At 38.6% G+C, this 16,170-nt stretch overlaps 1 protein-coding gene across 1 annotated transcript; it reads left to right on the top strand.

The window, feature by feature from the left end:
* The first annotated feature begins 6,428 nt into the window (after positions 1-6,428).
* On the top strand, positions 6,429-13,846 carry C2H9orf152 (chromosome 2 C9orf152 homolog). The gene is made up of 2 exons (XM_075144242.1): positions 6,429-6,849; positions 11,553-13,846. Exons 1-2 carry the CDS (start codon positions 6,621-6,623, stop codon positions 12,122-12,124), a joined length of 801 nt encoding a protein of 266 aa, XP_075000343.1. The 5' UTR covers positions 6,429-6,620; the 3' UTR covers positions 12,125-13,846.
* The last annotated feature ends 2,324 nt before the right edge of the window (positions 13,847-16,170 follow it).

Genomic DNA, 16,170 nt, shown 5'->3' with positions numbered 1-16,170 from the left:
CACTTTTCATCTGTTGAAGTTACTTCTGCACATGATTTTGTGGTAACCATCATGTTTGTCCATACCTTCAAATGCTGTGCAGAGTCTCATTATACACCCTGTAAGAATAAGTACTTGATGTTTAAAAGCAATGGATCGAGGTGGCTGTTATCCACTGTAATTTTACTGACTGTACTGTGAACGGATGAAAGTATATATAAAGATCCAGCAAAAGCCCTATGCATGAGTTCCACAAGAGGAAGCCCAGACCACAGTTGTTACATGGAGACATAGCTTATTTAGATATAGTAATTATTCCACATACTTATTGGTTGATTTAATTTTTGACAAGTGCATATTCAAAATCCCAGGTGTGGTACTGCATTAACCAATTAAGGCCCTCTACAGAGACCTCATGAAGAACTGGCGCAGCATTCCATATAAAAGCATATACATGCACATGAACAATGGGTACAAGAAAAAATTTTAAATGATGGCTCAACTACACAATCTCAATTATACTGTCACTTTCATAAGTATTGGTCAATTCGCAGCTTTTATTTAATCATGTATATTCTCCAATTTCACTTCTATCGAATTCAACAGAACGTGTGTTGACTTCAGTGGGTACTGAATCAGCACTGTGGAGTTGTATCTGGTTTTACATACTCTAGTTTTACAGATGTAATTTCATTGACTCAGTTAGGCTACTAGTGATTATGAAGTGCAGTACAAATTCCTCATGAGATCTCTGCATGGAAGTGAAGTGAAGGATGTTTCTGAATAGCAAATTATTTTTAGGATACTTTCCTCCCCTGCACAGATTTCAAGTCTATATTCATTCTCACAATAGTAATAGTACTTAACCATCCTCTTTGGAGGACTATCTTAACTAGAGTCATTTGCAAGGCTTATTAAAGTTAACTTATACACCCAGCAGATTTCCTTGAAGATGAATACTGAAGTCGTTTGTGTCCTAATGCTCAAAAGCAAATATCTCAGAAGCAAGATGTTGTCACCCAGATAAAACTTTTCATTAACAACAGATTAACCAGTTCTTTCAGGTCGTACTTTCTTCTTATCAAACTCCACTTACAGATAAGTACATTTTATTGATTAAAAACAATCAAAGATAAAGTCATTCCTACTCGAACAATGCCTGAAGTGGAAACTAATAAGGGCCAAGCGTTGCACTTTTCAGCACCATCCTGCAAGGATCAAAAATCATTTTGCAATCAAGAATGAATCATGTAGTTTACAGGTGGAAAAATCAAGGCAGAAAATTTATATAGCTTATCCAATTTGTTTTAGACCATGCTTGAAATTCTCCCAGAGTTCCTATATGCGTATTATGTCTATTGGGAGAATGAATAAACACAGGCTGCTGTCACCTCCCAGAGCTGTAGCCATCATAACTCTACGGAGAGGAAACAGTCAGAGAAGTAACTGGTATAGAAAAGATTCTTAGGTAGCAGTACCAGAAATGTGAACTCTGCTTACCAGTAACTGGAATTTAAGGCATCTATAGGACCAAGGAAGCTTCAATGAATTTCCAAAATCCCCTGAAGAGGACTATTGAAGGCCATTCAGTTCCCTCCCACGCTCTTCTCGTGGACAGTTTTATGAGGTCAAAATGGAATAAACTTAATCATCTTGCTTGTCACACTAATTTAAGAAACCCAAGAACTAAGAAGGAAGCAAGGGAAATGGTAAGGAAAGACGTCAGGGTTCATTTGTTTAAAATCTCTAACTGGTAAATAACTTCAGTTTCTTCTTAGACTTGCCTCTGCACACTGTCACTTCTAAAAGGGAATCTCAGAAGTTCTCAGTGGGCAAGGACAGCAGAACTACAAAATGTACACAACTCCTGACCCTAAGTTTTGGATGCCAATTGTTTACATGGAGTAATAATGCAGACAACCAACAGAGTGAGTGGCCCTCTAACAGAGCAAATTTCAGCATTTTAGTTTATTTTCCAAGTAACACAGCAAGTGTAAGCAAGTAACACTCCAAAGGAAGGTTACTTAATCCTCTGCACCAACAAAGACAGAATAGAGGTTTTTAAATGCTGCTTATGCCAGGCACAAAAACACATACAGAACATCTGCTGCATTTAACTCCTCACAACCAGCACAATTCAATTTGACTTAGATGAATCCAGTGGTTTCAGTGTGACTGCATTTACTGTCCTCAAAATAAAAAACAGAACGTGGTTCTGCAAAGGGAACTGGATAGCACCAAGTTCTCAACACATGCAAAGCCAGATATGCGAGTATTAAAGGTGAAGCACAGGATGATTGGTATGAAACCCTCAGTGCTAACTTGGTGTCCTTGATTTAAGCCTTTACAGCCACCCAGGCAGAGCACAGGATCAGAGATGCCAGAGCTCACTACTGGACTGGAGCAATTTGGAGCTTCCTACAGCTTCTACCTCATTCTGGGCACACCAGTGTTTTGCAAAACCCCTCCCAATCACTAAGGCTGGATCAGTGGTACTGATCAGTCACTTGGGAACCTCAGGGATCTAAAGAATAGAAATTTGGCAAGCCATTTTACAGCCTGTACTAACCAGGCAACCTTCTCAGATCAGCTAACAAAATAACATTCCTGATTTATTTTTGATATACAGATATATTGATATATACCTACATACAAACACACTACCTAATTACATTTACATAAAGATCACAAGGGATAAAAGGGGAAAATAGAATACTATGAAGGAAATGTGGACTATATACGACCCAAGCTCACCAAACCTTCAGAGGGACTTGAAGGTCAGCTGGGCCACCCTCCCTTTGACACACTTTGGACCCTTCATGTCTGAAAGCACGTGAAAGGTCAGATCAGAAAAAACATCTCGAGATCATAATGACAACTTGCATTGTAGGCTCCTTCATCCATTAGCATGGACATGCAGAGAGCACCAAAAAATAATCTTGCATCATCAGAAAGTCTTACACTCTAACCACTTACACCAATCCCGAACTGTAGCATGCTTTAAGGTTGTGCTTTCAAATAATAGAAATATACGTGCTCTCATCAAAAATCTCATCAAATAGTAAACAATTACTATTCTACTAATACTATCTGGATCGCAAAAAATAGCAGCCACTCTGTTTCTAACCTTCTTTTTGTTATTACATTTTCTAACAATAAAATAGTCACTTTCTAACACTTCAGGACTGCATTTAAATTTAAAAAAAAAACACTATAGAAAGCTAGAGAAAGGGGATTATCACAGTAACTTTGATTTTCCTTCTCAGTGCCCGTTAAAATCTACAGATATTTGTATTCTATCTTTGTAACCTGCATGAACAGTGTTGGACATGTCTATAATTCTGCACATGAACAACATGAATAATCATATATACCTCTGGTCCCAGCTGTGCAGTAAAATCCAGTGTTACAGGAAGTGCATTCAAACAGTTAACAGTTACAAGCATTTTTAATTATCTTTAAATCAACAATTATTCTTATAAAGGTCCTCCAAACAATTTTTTAATAAAAAAGTAATTTACTACTCACAAATTAATTAGTATGAGATAAAATTAGTTGCATCGTTTTTAATGAGATTTTTTGCAACCAAGGTCAAGGGCAGTAAACATCTACTTCAAGTTCTAAAAGCCATTGCTTTTGGATTATGAAGTATTCTCAAATTTTTTTGCCTCAAGAAAATGAAGAATTGCTTCCATTGTGTGATGGAAGAACAGACTTAAGCGAAATATGGCACTTCAGACTTCAGTGGGTAATCAAATGAAAATCACTCATAGATGACGTTTTTGACAGGAGTTTCTTCAATTAAAGAAAGACAAGTTTTTACACAAACCTAATCATGGCAATAAGTTTTCAGAACCTATAGTACTGCTAGGAAATATGTGTACCAGAGCTAGGAAATGGCTTGACTGCTTATATTCCTCAGCAACCTACAATCCAAATGGGGGCCTCCAACATTTTAGGACTAAGGCAAAGATAGTCATACCACTCCAATAGTGCCACCTGCTGCGTATTTTCAAAGTATACAGTGGTCTGCAGATCCAAGTAACTCAATTTAAAGAAGACTGAACGATTGACTGATTTAAACAGAAGTCATAATTTTGTGTGTATGTATGACAATACAAAAATTTAATTTTTTTTTTTTAATTAGTAATACCTAAACAGGCTAGGGGTACAAAGGAAGTTGTTCCACTATGGTGTAACAACAGAACCCACAGGTAATCCATTTCCAAGTTTACATCAGTGACATAACAAGGATTAGTCGCATCAGCTCACTACACATCAAAACCACAATTAACCCTATGTACTTTGTGATAACATGTAGATTAGACCTGCAACTCATTTTAGGAATCAGATCCAGGTTGCAAATTATCCACAACACACACACACAGGTGGGGGGGTGGTGTGTGTATGTATTACACACACGCGCGTGCGCCTCAATAGCAAAGCGTATACACACAAACACATATATACACACCTCTTGACACTGAATCAAGATGCCCTGTTCACAAGTTTTCCCTGAAAAGGAAACAAACTGCAATGTATACGGGATTGGCTCAGCAAAACAAAAGCTAACCCTGTTCCTGGTTCCAGCGATCTGCCATACCACCTGGACTCATTCACTTCACTTCACTGGGCATCTGGTTTCTTCTCCCGGTTTCTGGTTTTGCTGCGTACCCATGCAACTGTTTGGGAAGAGACTGCCTTGTATAATCCATTTGTGTAACTAATGGATGTGTGATGGCTTTTCCATGATCCTGAAGGAAAGGTATAGTACAAATAATTAATAACAATAAACAACTCTGATCAGATAAAAACACATTATACTTTAAATGCTCTCCTAATGAGAAGTCAAGTGTACATCTTTGAAGACAGAGCTTACATTTCATGTTCAAGGATGCTATCCTGGTAATTCTTTCTGCAACACGTAGTCACGTTGCAGAAGTCACTTTCACAGGAGGTCAATGAGTCAAATAGTGTGACTGGAATTTTAAAAAGGTTGGGTAACTTTTATGCCCATTAATAATGTTTGTATTGAATGCCAGCTCAAACTGTAATGAGGTTAGTTAAATCTCCTGCTCCAATGTATAAACCAACTGCCTGAAGGTCCAAAAGAGGACTTGTTGTGCCAACAACTCAGAACACTGAACAAACAAGGCAATTTCTACAGAGCACTAGGTGTTTGTCACTACTGAAGGCTGAATTTCAAAGTAGATCTACCAAAGCCACGATACATCAGAACAACTCTAACATGACACGTGCTTTTTCCAGGGTCAAGAGAGAAGCTAACTTGAAGAGTATCTACAGTATCTGACAAAATATTTTGTTTACTGTTCTTTCCCTGGCTAAGGCAGAAAAAGACTACAGTTGAGGTAGGCAACATGATTTACAAGACACAAGCATATTGGGAAGGCAAAAGCAATTATTAATAAGTGAATTACAGCAGACTTACACATGTGAGCCTGCTGAGCCTTACCAGAACTCTATGCACTGCATAACTAGAGTCCTGTCACCTGCGTACGCACAACTTCCAAGGGATTCCCAAGATCTGCAGGATTTGAGCCTGATTCAGTAAATCATTTATGATGCAAATCATAGCATAATTTCTGCCAGTAACTGGAAAAATACAGCACACCAGCATTCTTTCCACACATTGCCCTTTCACAATGTTTTTTTATGCAATGTTTTTCACTGCAAGGAACCTAGCAGATGCACAATTCTATTAAAAATACTGTTTAACTGCATTATTTTTTCACATACTACTCTCTTGGGCCTTGGCAACAGTATCAGATAGACCTATTTCAGGGAGAGAAACTTGCAGTTCATAGTCCAGACACAGTCTCATACTTTATTTGATATGATCAAAAGCCATGTATTTTTAAAATTTTTGCCTCATTATTAGAGAATACTAGAACATGTATGGTAAGTTTTAAACTGTGGCTTACCATGCATTTGAAGAATTTGTTCAGCTCTCAGTAAGGAAATGATTACTTCTATAGTTTATTTCATTTTAAAGAAAGGCAGAAAAACTGAATGAGTCAGAGTAAGGCATTCCTATCTCCAGCCTCCCAATTCCAAGTGCCATTGGCACAATCGGTTTTGACTCTGCACCAGGCCTGAATACTTTTAACACATTCTAAAAAGGGAGCAATAAGCACAACTCCACTGCCCCAAGAAGTGGCAGCAAGAATGAAATTGGATGAAAGTTAAGGAAGGGAGAGAGGAGGGGAAAAGACACAAAATACTTGGAAAGAAACCTGAAGAAAGATTTCCCTGGTGGAACTACTGTCTTGGGGAGGTCACCATGACAGCATCCCTTTAAGAATTAACATTACTACATAAACCAGTATTATCCAGCCCTTTGTGCACCTGACTGTGTTCAATGAGGTTTTGTATTTCACTGTTTTTTTTGGCAAAGCTTCATATGCTCACAACCTTAAGTCAACATTAAATCCAACTATCCAGTTATAATAATGAACTCTGTATGCAGTAGCTCCAGACCGCATGAAAACAAGCTGACTGAAATCCACTTCAGAGTGGACCACACAACTTCTGAAAGAAGTCACTGTACTTAGAAGAAAGTTACTTCTTCACTTAGGAAGATTTCAGATGCTTCATATTTAATTTACTTTTCTGCCAACACAATGAAGGAAATGTCCTGCTTCTGCATGACTTTTTCTTCCTTGTTGGAACAGATGCTGAAGGCTTACAAATACATGACTGGTATTTTTTCAGTGACTCATACCTCAGAGCAACAGGCTTCAGATCATGATAAGCAGCCAAGCAAGATGGATGTAAGCTTACTTGAGGAGCAGTATGACCATATAAAACAGAAGCAAAAACTGCAATCACACATTATTATATTTAAAACAGGTATGCTTATATTTATAGGAAACAATGCAAATGTAGATGTAAAGACTATTGCTTTAAATCTTGAATAACTCCTAGCTTTGTTCTTTTTATGCTCAGCTTCAAGAGAGGTACAAAGTTAATTCCTTTTCTGTCATTTTGGTTTTTTATTCGTTTCACTGAAAGGTGGTCTTATGTTTATATCAATTAGCTTCGTGGCAGTGAAACACTGATGTGAATTTGAAACAGATGAACGTATCTGAGATAAGGTTTTACAGGTTTTATGTCAGTGAAGTAAAATTCTAAATATAAATGGTAACTCTTACAGGAGTCACGTACTTCACGTCTATCATCAGTGTATTTGTGCAAGGTCTTCTGTAACATTTATGTTCTTTGAATGCTTCCATCAGAACAAGCAATTCTGGGTTTTCTGTCTCTTTTTCCCTTCTTCTTTATCTGTGTAAAGAACTGTGTCCTACAGGAAGCAATAGCAAGCATCAAGTGACTAGTAAAACTTGGGTTTTTGTTAAAAAATAACTTATACTAAGAGTCATAGTGGGTAACTAAGATACAAGCTTCAAACAAGAGGTCCCGTTTTGAAAGTGTTTTCACTGCATATTGCTTGGGAAGTACATAAATAGAAAAACAAGTAACAATATGTATCACTCATCTACTTGCTACTTCAGACAGATTTTATATAAGAAACTTCCAAATATTATAAAGTTTTCAGTCAGATTACTGCTTACAATACTACACTGATACATTTTCATTTACTTTCCAAGTTAAAGTGATATTGAGAATACTAAGTCAATTAATGAAGTTGTCTTCTGAATTTCATTGCAATATGAAAAATATGCTTCCTTCACCTCTCATATTAGTATTTAGCTCAACAAATGCAGAACTTAAGTTATTTCATTCGTTATATTTTCCTCTACATTTGTCAGCAGTTCTAGATTTTGGCTGTGTCAGACTATATCACCAAAACAATTGAAAAAACACATAATTATGAACTATACAACAGATTCACTTCTTCAATATTCTTTCATCCAAATGTCTAGAAATTCTTATGTTAAATTAAATCTCTGTGAGGAAGAGATAGATATATACATATATATATATATACAAGCTTATTTTATCAGGTATGAAAAGGCAACTAACTTGAAGACAAAACAGCCTATCTAATCAGCTATAGCAAAAACGTAAGCCAGTTAAAGAAAGGAAGCAGAAGTCTGTATTCAGATTTAATTCAAATGAAGCTTCAGATATAATGAATGTAATCAGAGCAGATTTTTTGCAAGGACACCATTTGCAGATTAAAGAAAAGACATAAGAAAGTAGGACTGCATAGTTTCTGGGAAGTTTAAAATTTAGTAGGGCTGGAAGTTCACATACAAGTGTTTTCATATACATACACACAACCCAAAACATTCACAAAACCACACAACCTACTGCACTGAACTTTTATCTTTAAACAACCTGTGTGGAAAGGATTAATGTTACTGTTAGAAGCAGTTAAAGTTTGAGGGTTTTTTGTTATGCTGAGTTCTCAATGTCCTGAAAGTTGATCTTATACATTCCTATGGTTTGGAAGCTGGGAAAACCTGTTACACAGCTCAGCATTTTGAACCTGTTATATGCATCAGTTTCCACGACAACGTCAAGCAGAAATGAACACTGCCACATCAGGATAGCCTACTGCCCTACACTCCTTACATTACAAGCTTAAACTATCCAGAAATTCCAGCTAGTATCAAAAGGCAGTCCACATATGTATCAGTATTTTGACTGGCAGCAAATGGTTTCCCTACCTACAGGGTAAGATTATGGCTGGGCCGGGAAGAGGACGACAACGACAGCACCACCACAACCCCACACATACACACAAACCTCAGAGGCCAGACACAAAAACCTCATGAGGAAGAAGGGCACCTTCAGTCCCTCATGGTCTTAAAAATCCCTGCCAAAGGTCTTTATTCTAACTAGTAAAACCCTAAATTGTTTCTGCTGGACAGACCAGCTGGCCTTCCATGATACCACAGGGGTTTTGAGCATTTATTGCACCACAGCTGGAATGGTAACTCCAACTTTCCTTGAGGACTTTTAGCTTTGTATGTCACTACTTCAGAATAATGAAACTGTGGACCTTTAAACAGAACTTAAGATCCTCTAACTTCTCTAGGTGTTTGACTGGTGGGTTAGTAACTGAGAAGTCACCTTAAAACAACTTTTTTCTGTTCCTTCCCCAATACACACAGCCACGTTCACGCTTCTGCCTGTTTCTGATTATTTGAGAACAAAGAGCATGACAAGATTGGAAAGTCACCAGCTAGGGGATAATACAGCAGTGTATTCATTATTTATTGGCTAAGAAAACAGTATTTACTTTAAGAATTAAATGGAAGCATTCAGCGCGTGCAGTCACAACAGAATAAACACTGGTGCTCTGACTGCACAAATCTCTTCCAAGAACTTCCCAACCTAACTCGAAATAAGATTAACTTTTGTCCCTCCAGAACCTTAAAAGTATCTATCCATGATGACAGCATATGAAAAAGGCCAAATGGTAAACAACCCTGCAACAAGGCTATTATGCACAATTAAAAAAAAAAAAAAAAAACAACAGACCAAAGACCTGTCTAATTAAAGCTTTGTTTAAAAGTGTAGAGAGTGCTGAATGTGTGTTAATTCAACACACAGTGGTTCAGGACACTTACATTTCTATCAGAGGTCATTGCTCAATTTTGTGTGCCACACCTGTAGCCAAGAAATCAAATCAAACCTGAATTCAAAACCAGTCCAGACTACTAAAATTGGACTAGATGCATTACTTTGAACTCTCTGATCAATTCAAGCCAGATCGTAATTCTTCTGATGACCAGTTCATAAGGTTCAAGATAAAACCTGATGTCACCTATCAATGTCAGTTCAGCCAAGAGTGCAATTACATCCACAAGAACACGTAAAGCTGCATCACCTCAGAGTCTCTCAGTTCCTTCTCTCTTGCTTCTTCTCTCACATATGCAGAACAAGCCCTAATTTTTGTAGCCTAGTGCTATACAGTGCTGTTCTGCAGAACACAGCGGGATCTATTTTGCAAGTGGGCTTTTTGCAGTCACCCAAGCTCAGCTTTATTTCCTGGATAAAGTCCAGTCATAACTTTGATTCTCACTGTTCCATGATAGAGAACTGTGTGTTCTTATCTCTCTGAATGGTTTCACCCTAGGAAACTCTGTTAGCATACTTCATTGTATAGACATATGCACAAACACATCTATATCTCTAAGCTCTGCATGTGCTTTAGTCTTCTTTCTCCTGGTAACACTGCAGGAGAGCCTATGATGTGAGCTGACACAGTTCTCACTCCCAGAGCCATGCTGCAAAGCAGCTCTGATCAGATCAGCCCTACGTGGCCAACCCAGGGAGCAGAAAAAAATCTGTGCTGGTGTTGTTGCTTCAGCAGTGGGAGCCAAAGACAGTAGTGAAAGCCCCTCCTTAGCTGAAGCCATGTTGTACAGGTTCATTTACTGCCAGTAAATCAGCCGGGTCTCACATCTTCCAAGTATTTCTCTGTAAAGATGGTATGAAAGACAGTTATAAAGGGTGGGTTGTGCTGTTGGTTTTTTTAAAGGCAGCATCCTATTCGAACTACCTTCATTTCAAATGCAGGGTTACAATTCTTTTAAAATGGCTATTCAGATACTCTGTTTCAGAATATAATCAGCACTCTTCTATGTCTACTTTTTTCACTGTAATATGCTTCATAACTCATACTGCAACAGACAGTTACTATTAACTCAACCCTGTAAATAAGGTCAGCATTCTGCACAACTCCTACGTTAAACTATATTTATACTAACTGAAGTATATTTCACTAATACGTGCAATGTCAACAGCACTGCTTATCTTTAGTGTAATGGTTCGGTTTCTATTCATTTTCAAGGCACAGAAAGCCAGTCATGTTCAGTAATTTGATGGCTGCTACATGTAGCATTAGCATTTCTATCCCTAATATCTTATACATTTCTAAGAATAACTTTCATGAGGACCAGATTCACTCCCACTGTTACAGCTACTCTGTACCATTCATGGAGCAAGCAGATTTTTCCTCTAAGCAATCATTCAGGCAATGCTAGTATGATAAGCTATTTACTTTACACCATTTATACTGACTGCAATAGTAAAATTGCAGCAAAATACTAAAATAGACGCCTATATGTTAATGACCCCTCATTAAGAAAAAGACGACATTCACAACTTGTTTCATCCAGAAGCGGTCACAGTATTTTTAAGTTGTGAATACAAACTTCAAACAGTATCAAACAGAACATTTTTTTCTTTCAAATCACACACCTACCAACACACGGAGCAAGTCCCTGCTCACCTCAAAAATTTTTGCTCACAAGCAAATAATTACTGAAAGTCAATTCTCAATCTGGGTTGTTAATGAGTCTTAGACTACCGGGTAGATCAATATTGACTTGATAAATCTCCATTTTCATTTGACTAACCCTAGGGTACCACTTATGTCCTCAGAACTGCAAAACTGAGCATGAAATATGTCTACTCCATAACCTGGCATCAAAAGAACTTGCACTACTCTCTACCACAGATGGAAAGAGTACAGATAAACTCATCTGTTAAAGCTCTTCAGTTGAGTTTATGCCACAGAAATTACACCCTTAATTTTTGCCACCATAGTAATGTGCATATATGCATTTCTCTTGTAGGTGAACATGAATCTGTTCTCCCAGAATCAATGGTCAATGCTGTTTTAATTAATAAAAAAGTTAGAAGATCAAAGTCATTTACAGAACGTGTTCCTGTCAGAAAGGTCAGACTGGAGATGACCAGCAGTGGCAACGTACAAGACAACTCACCATGGCGTACCCACCTGGGAATTCACCGCCTGGTGCAAGCCCCTTGTCAAGGAGTTACCTGGGATCTTTCCCACTGCAAGAACCGACCACGCAGTTTTGACAATCAGAGACTGATTTCAAAGGGAAACGGCACACTGCAACCCAAGGAATTAGAAGGACCAAGTGAACTATCTGCGCCCAGTCAACTGGGAAGTTCAAGCATGTTGAACGGTTTCAGCAAAGAGAATGGCAGTAACATTTCAAGCACCTGCCAAAAGCCTCCTCTGAAATCAGCCACTTCAGCAGTTTGGACACATCAACATATTTCTTCTACAAAACACATGCCAGCCTGCAATAAACTGAACTTTTATCCTTTCCCTAATAAAAAAGGGCCCAGAATTTCTGAAGCAGCAAGGAGGCTTGGATTGTATGTCTCACAATGAAGACATTCAGTAATACATGAAACTTAGTCAAAAACTTGACTAAAACTTAAAATAGCAAAATAGTCTTCTAGTTACACTGATCGACCTGCTGAGTGCCTACTACTGTTATTAGCCAAGGAAGATCCTTACTATATAATCCGTTGTTTTACAGTACAGTGTAAAATGAGATGTTCTCATGAAGATGCTGGGCTGCAATGACAGATACTCACTTCTGTTATTTCAGATATAGGAGTAATTTTATCTTTTTTGGTTTTTTTCTCCTATTTTCAGGTTACTGATTTTAGAAACTAAGATTTTATCGCAGCAATATTTGAAATATCCAAAAGAGCTATAGCAAAGACTACTAGAACTACTGATGAAGCAACTAGGCCAAATTTCAGTATGATACTATTTAATTAGATAATAAACAAGTAACAAATGAAAAAGTACTGAAGGTGATTGCTATACTTAATGTATGATTTCATCATTCGCTTTCCTTGAAAAAAGATATCCAAGATACTTTCTGATGTGTGTATTTTTAAAATCAATGAATAAAATCTCTACTCATTTCTATTGTTGTTTTAACGGGACTTAGTAAATGTCACCTTTTTCTTATATATAAATTCTATAATAACATATTGTTGGTTGCCCAGTATTTCATTAGAAAACAAAAGTCTGAAATAATTACTTAGCTCCCTGATACCGTATATCAACATACCTTCCTTACCAGAAGTATAATGCGTCTTTCTGCTGTTACAATTGTACGCGCACAAAGGGGATATAACCATTTCAAATACACAAATATAACTGTAGTAGTACAACTATTTTTTATAGATAGAGTTTAACATTTTCTCATGTGGCACAACTGCACCACGAACCTGTGCAAGTTTTTAAAAGTGAGTAGTTATTGCTGGTCTCCCTTCCTGCAAGATCTTTAGACGCAGGAGACCCTCTTTTGTGGATGGTTTTCAATGAGAAAAACATGAGCTATGTATCACCCACTTCTGGCCGCAAGTATTCAGACAGGTCTCTTTCTCAAATGTAGGCTTCAGAAAAATTGAAGACTTGAAATGTCTCCCCATTTCATGATGACATTAATTTTGAGCTACACACCTGGCAGCCACTGGCTCTTCTGAACCGTTCCATATCTACCTGAGCCCTGAAAGGACAGCAAAATGAGGATCAGGTGGACAGCCCACAAAGCTTTTCACGATCCCTGCAAACAGTCTGCAAGCACACATTCCCAGTTACCACCACTGTCTCAAAATCACACCATCCACACACAAAAACACGTGAGGAAAAAAAAAGATGCCAAAGATGCTCAGCTGTGGTTTATGTCTTTCTATACACAAACTCTTTTCAGCAAGAAAGATAAACCATTCCCTCATATATCTTGAAAACAGAATTAATACCAATGTGCAAATAAAATCCTATTGTCAAAGAGATAGCAGTATTATCCATTTCTAAGAGAAACTACCATTTTCTTTGCATCCAACACAACTTCAAACCATTAATCCTTCATACAATTCCACTGACATTTGTTGTGCTTGATGGAGGATACTACATCTGGAGATGTTTGCAGAGATCTGTCAGAGCCTACGCTTCCATCGCTGGAGATTCACAGCTGTAAGTGTATCACAGTACTTTGTTACATCCACAAAAACAGAAAAAATATCATGGAATAGAATGCTATTTTACTCCCTCTGGCCAAACGTCATTTCCTCTATGCCACTCAACAGTTTCAGACCCAAACTCCGTAGTGTCCCACACCAATCCAGCCACCACCAGCAGGTAGGCAGGCACCTCATCTCCTGGAAGTAAAGAGTCCTTAAGATAGTGCTGAAAAGCACTAGCACTAGCTATTACCAATAGCGATGAGGACACCACAGCAACTCCTGAAGAATTTTCCAGTCGCCCTCAGTAAAAGCAGCAGAATCATAGAATCATTTAGGTTGGAAAGAAACTGTAAGATCATCAAGTCCAACTGTTAACCTAGCACTGTCAAGTCCACCATTAAACCATGTCCCTAAGCACGTCTTTTAAATATTTCCAGGGATGGTGACTCCACCACTTCCCTGGGCAGCCTGTTCCAAGGCTTGACAACCCTTTCAGTAAACAAATTTTTCCTAATGTCCAATCTAAACCTCCCTTGGCACAACTTGAGGCCATTTCCTCTCATCCTATCGCTAGTTACTTGGGAGAAGAGACCAACCCCCACCTCGCTACAACCTCCTTTCAGGTAGCTGTAGAGCACGATGGGGTCTCCCCTCAGCCTCCTCTTCTCCAGGCTAAACACCCCCAGTTCCCTCAGCTGCTCCTCATCAGACTTGTGCTCCAGGCCCTTCACCAGCTTCGTTGCCCTCCTCTGGACACGCTCCAGCACCTCCATGTCCTTCTTGTAGTGAGGGGCCCAAAACTGAACACAGGATTCGAGGTGCAGCCTCACCAGTGCTGAGTACAGGGGCACGATCACCTCCCTGCTCCTGCTGGCCACACTAGTTCTGATACAGGCCAGGATGCCGTTGGCCTTCTTGGCCACCTGGGCACACTGCCGGCTCATGGTCAGCCAGCTGTCAATCAGCACCCCCAGGTCCCTTTCCTCTGGGCAGCTTTCCAGCCACTCTTCCCCAAGCCTGTAGCGTTGCCTGGGGTTGTTGTGGCCGAAGTGCAGGACCCGGCACTTGGCCTTGTTGAACCTCATACAGTTGGCCTCGGCCCATCGATCCAGCCTGTCCAGGTCCCTCTGCAGAGCCTTCCTACCCTCCAGCAGATCAACACTCCTGCCCAGCTTGGTGTCATCTGCAAACTTACTGAGGGAGCACTCAATCCCCTCATCCAGATCGTTGATAAAGATATTGAACAGGACCGGCCCCAGTACTGAGCCCTGGGGAACACCGCTCGTGACCGGCCGCCAACTGGATTTAACTCCGCTCACCACAACTCTCCGGGCTCGGCCGTCCAGCCAGTTTTTTACCCAGCAAAGAATACGCCCGTCCAAGCCATGAGTAGCCAATTTCTCCAGGAGAATGCTGACATAGATCTGGGAAGAGATGTTTTTCGGCTTTTCTGGTGTTTTCAATTAACTGGCCTGCTCAGATTAGTTTCCAGCTCAGATGCTGATTTCTGTTTCTGGGTAGGCATGAGACATTAATAAAGAATCATAGCTACATATTTTTTTTTTCTTCACAGTGGTTACGGTTTTTAAAGAAAGATTAGAAATAAAAAAAAAAAAGATAAAACACAGATATGCATAATAGGTATAGGTATAACAGGGATAAAATACTAGATAACAACTAGCCCATATGAAAAAGAAACTACCTGGAGGGAAATATTTAAAAACATTCATTGTCCTTTGATATGTGGTATTTACTTGTCTTGCTGATTTGTACTGCTGCCTATCATTATACTGGAGTGTTATTTTTGTTATAGATCCAAGTCCACAAGAGAACCAAATAAAGCTAAAGGAATAACTGAAAGAAAAATCCCATGTTAGCAGGAGGCTACAATTAAAACCATTAAAAAATTAATTCACAATCATTTTGCCTAGATACTTGCAATGACACACTTGAGAACATTTCAGCGAATGCAACTTCAACTTTTAAATCTTTTAAATCAGTATCACAGATAGTTTATAACCTTATCTAGCCACTTACCTACTCTATAAACCCATTTGAACTAAATTAGCGATATTATTTTCTGCAAACACTTTTAAATTGATTTTAAAGTGCTTTGAATTAGCTATCTTAATTAAACATGGACCTTGAATATCTTGATTTAAAAGTCAGTGCAGGTTTATGCATAGACTAAGTAACTAACTCCTTTGTAAGCACTTTCACACAAACACTTTGTCCTTTCCTGAGGCTTCTCTAGCATATTACTGTGCTTTGTACTGACTGGAACTTATTTAGAAAAGGCATTTTGCCTCTGGAGAAGTCTTTCAATTTAATTCCCAAGGACATTATGGAAGAACAATTTCAGTAAATTTTGATTTGTTAGTGAAGTAGTTTTAGCTATGAGAAAAGTTCTATACTTACATTTCAAGAGACTGAAATAGTACACAGGCACAT

Source organism: Calonectris borealis, chromosome 2, assembly GCF_964195595.1.
Source record: "Calonectris borealis chromosome 2, bCalBor7.hap1.2, whole genome shotgun sequence".
Lineage (NCBI taxonomy): Eukaryota > Metazoa > Chordata > Aves > Procellariiformes > Procellariidae > Calonectris > Calonectris borealis.
This window is presented reverse-complemented; position numbering and strand designations above follow the sequence as displayed.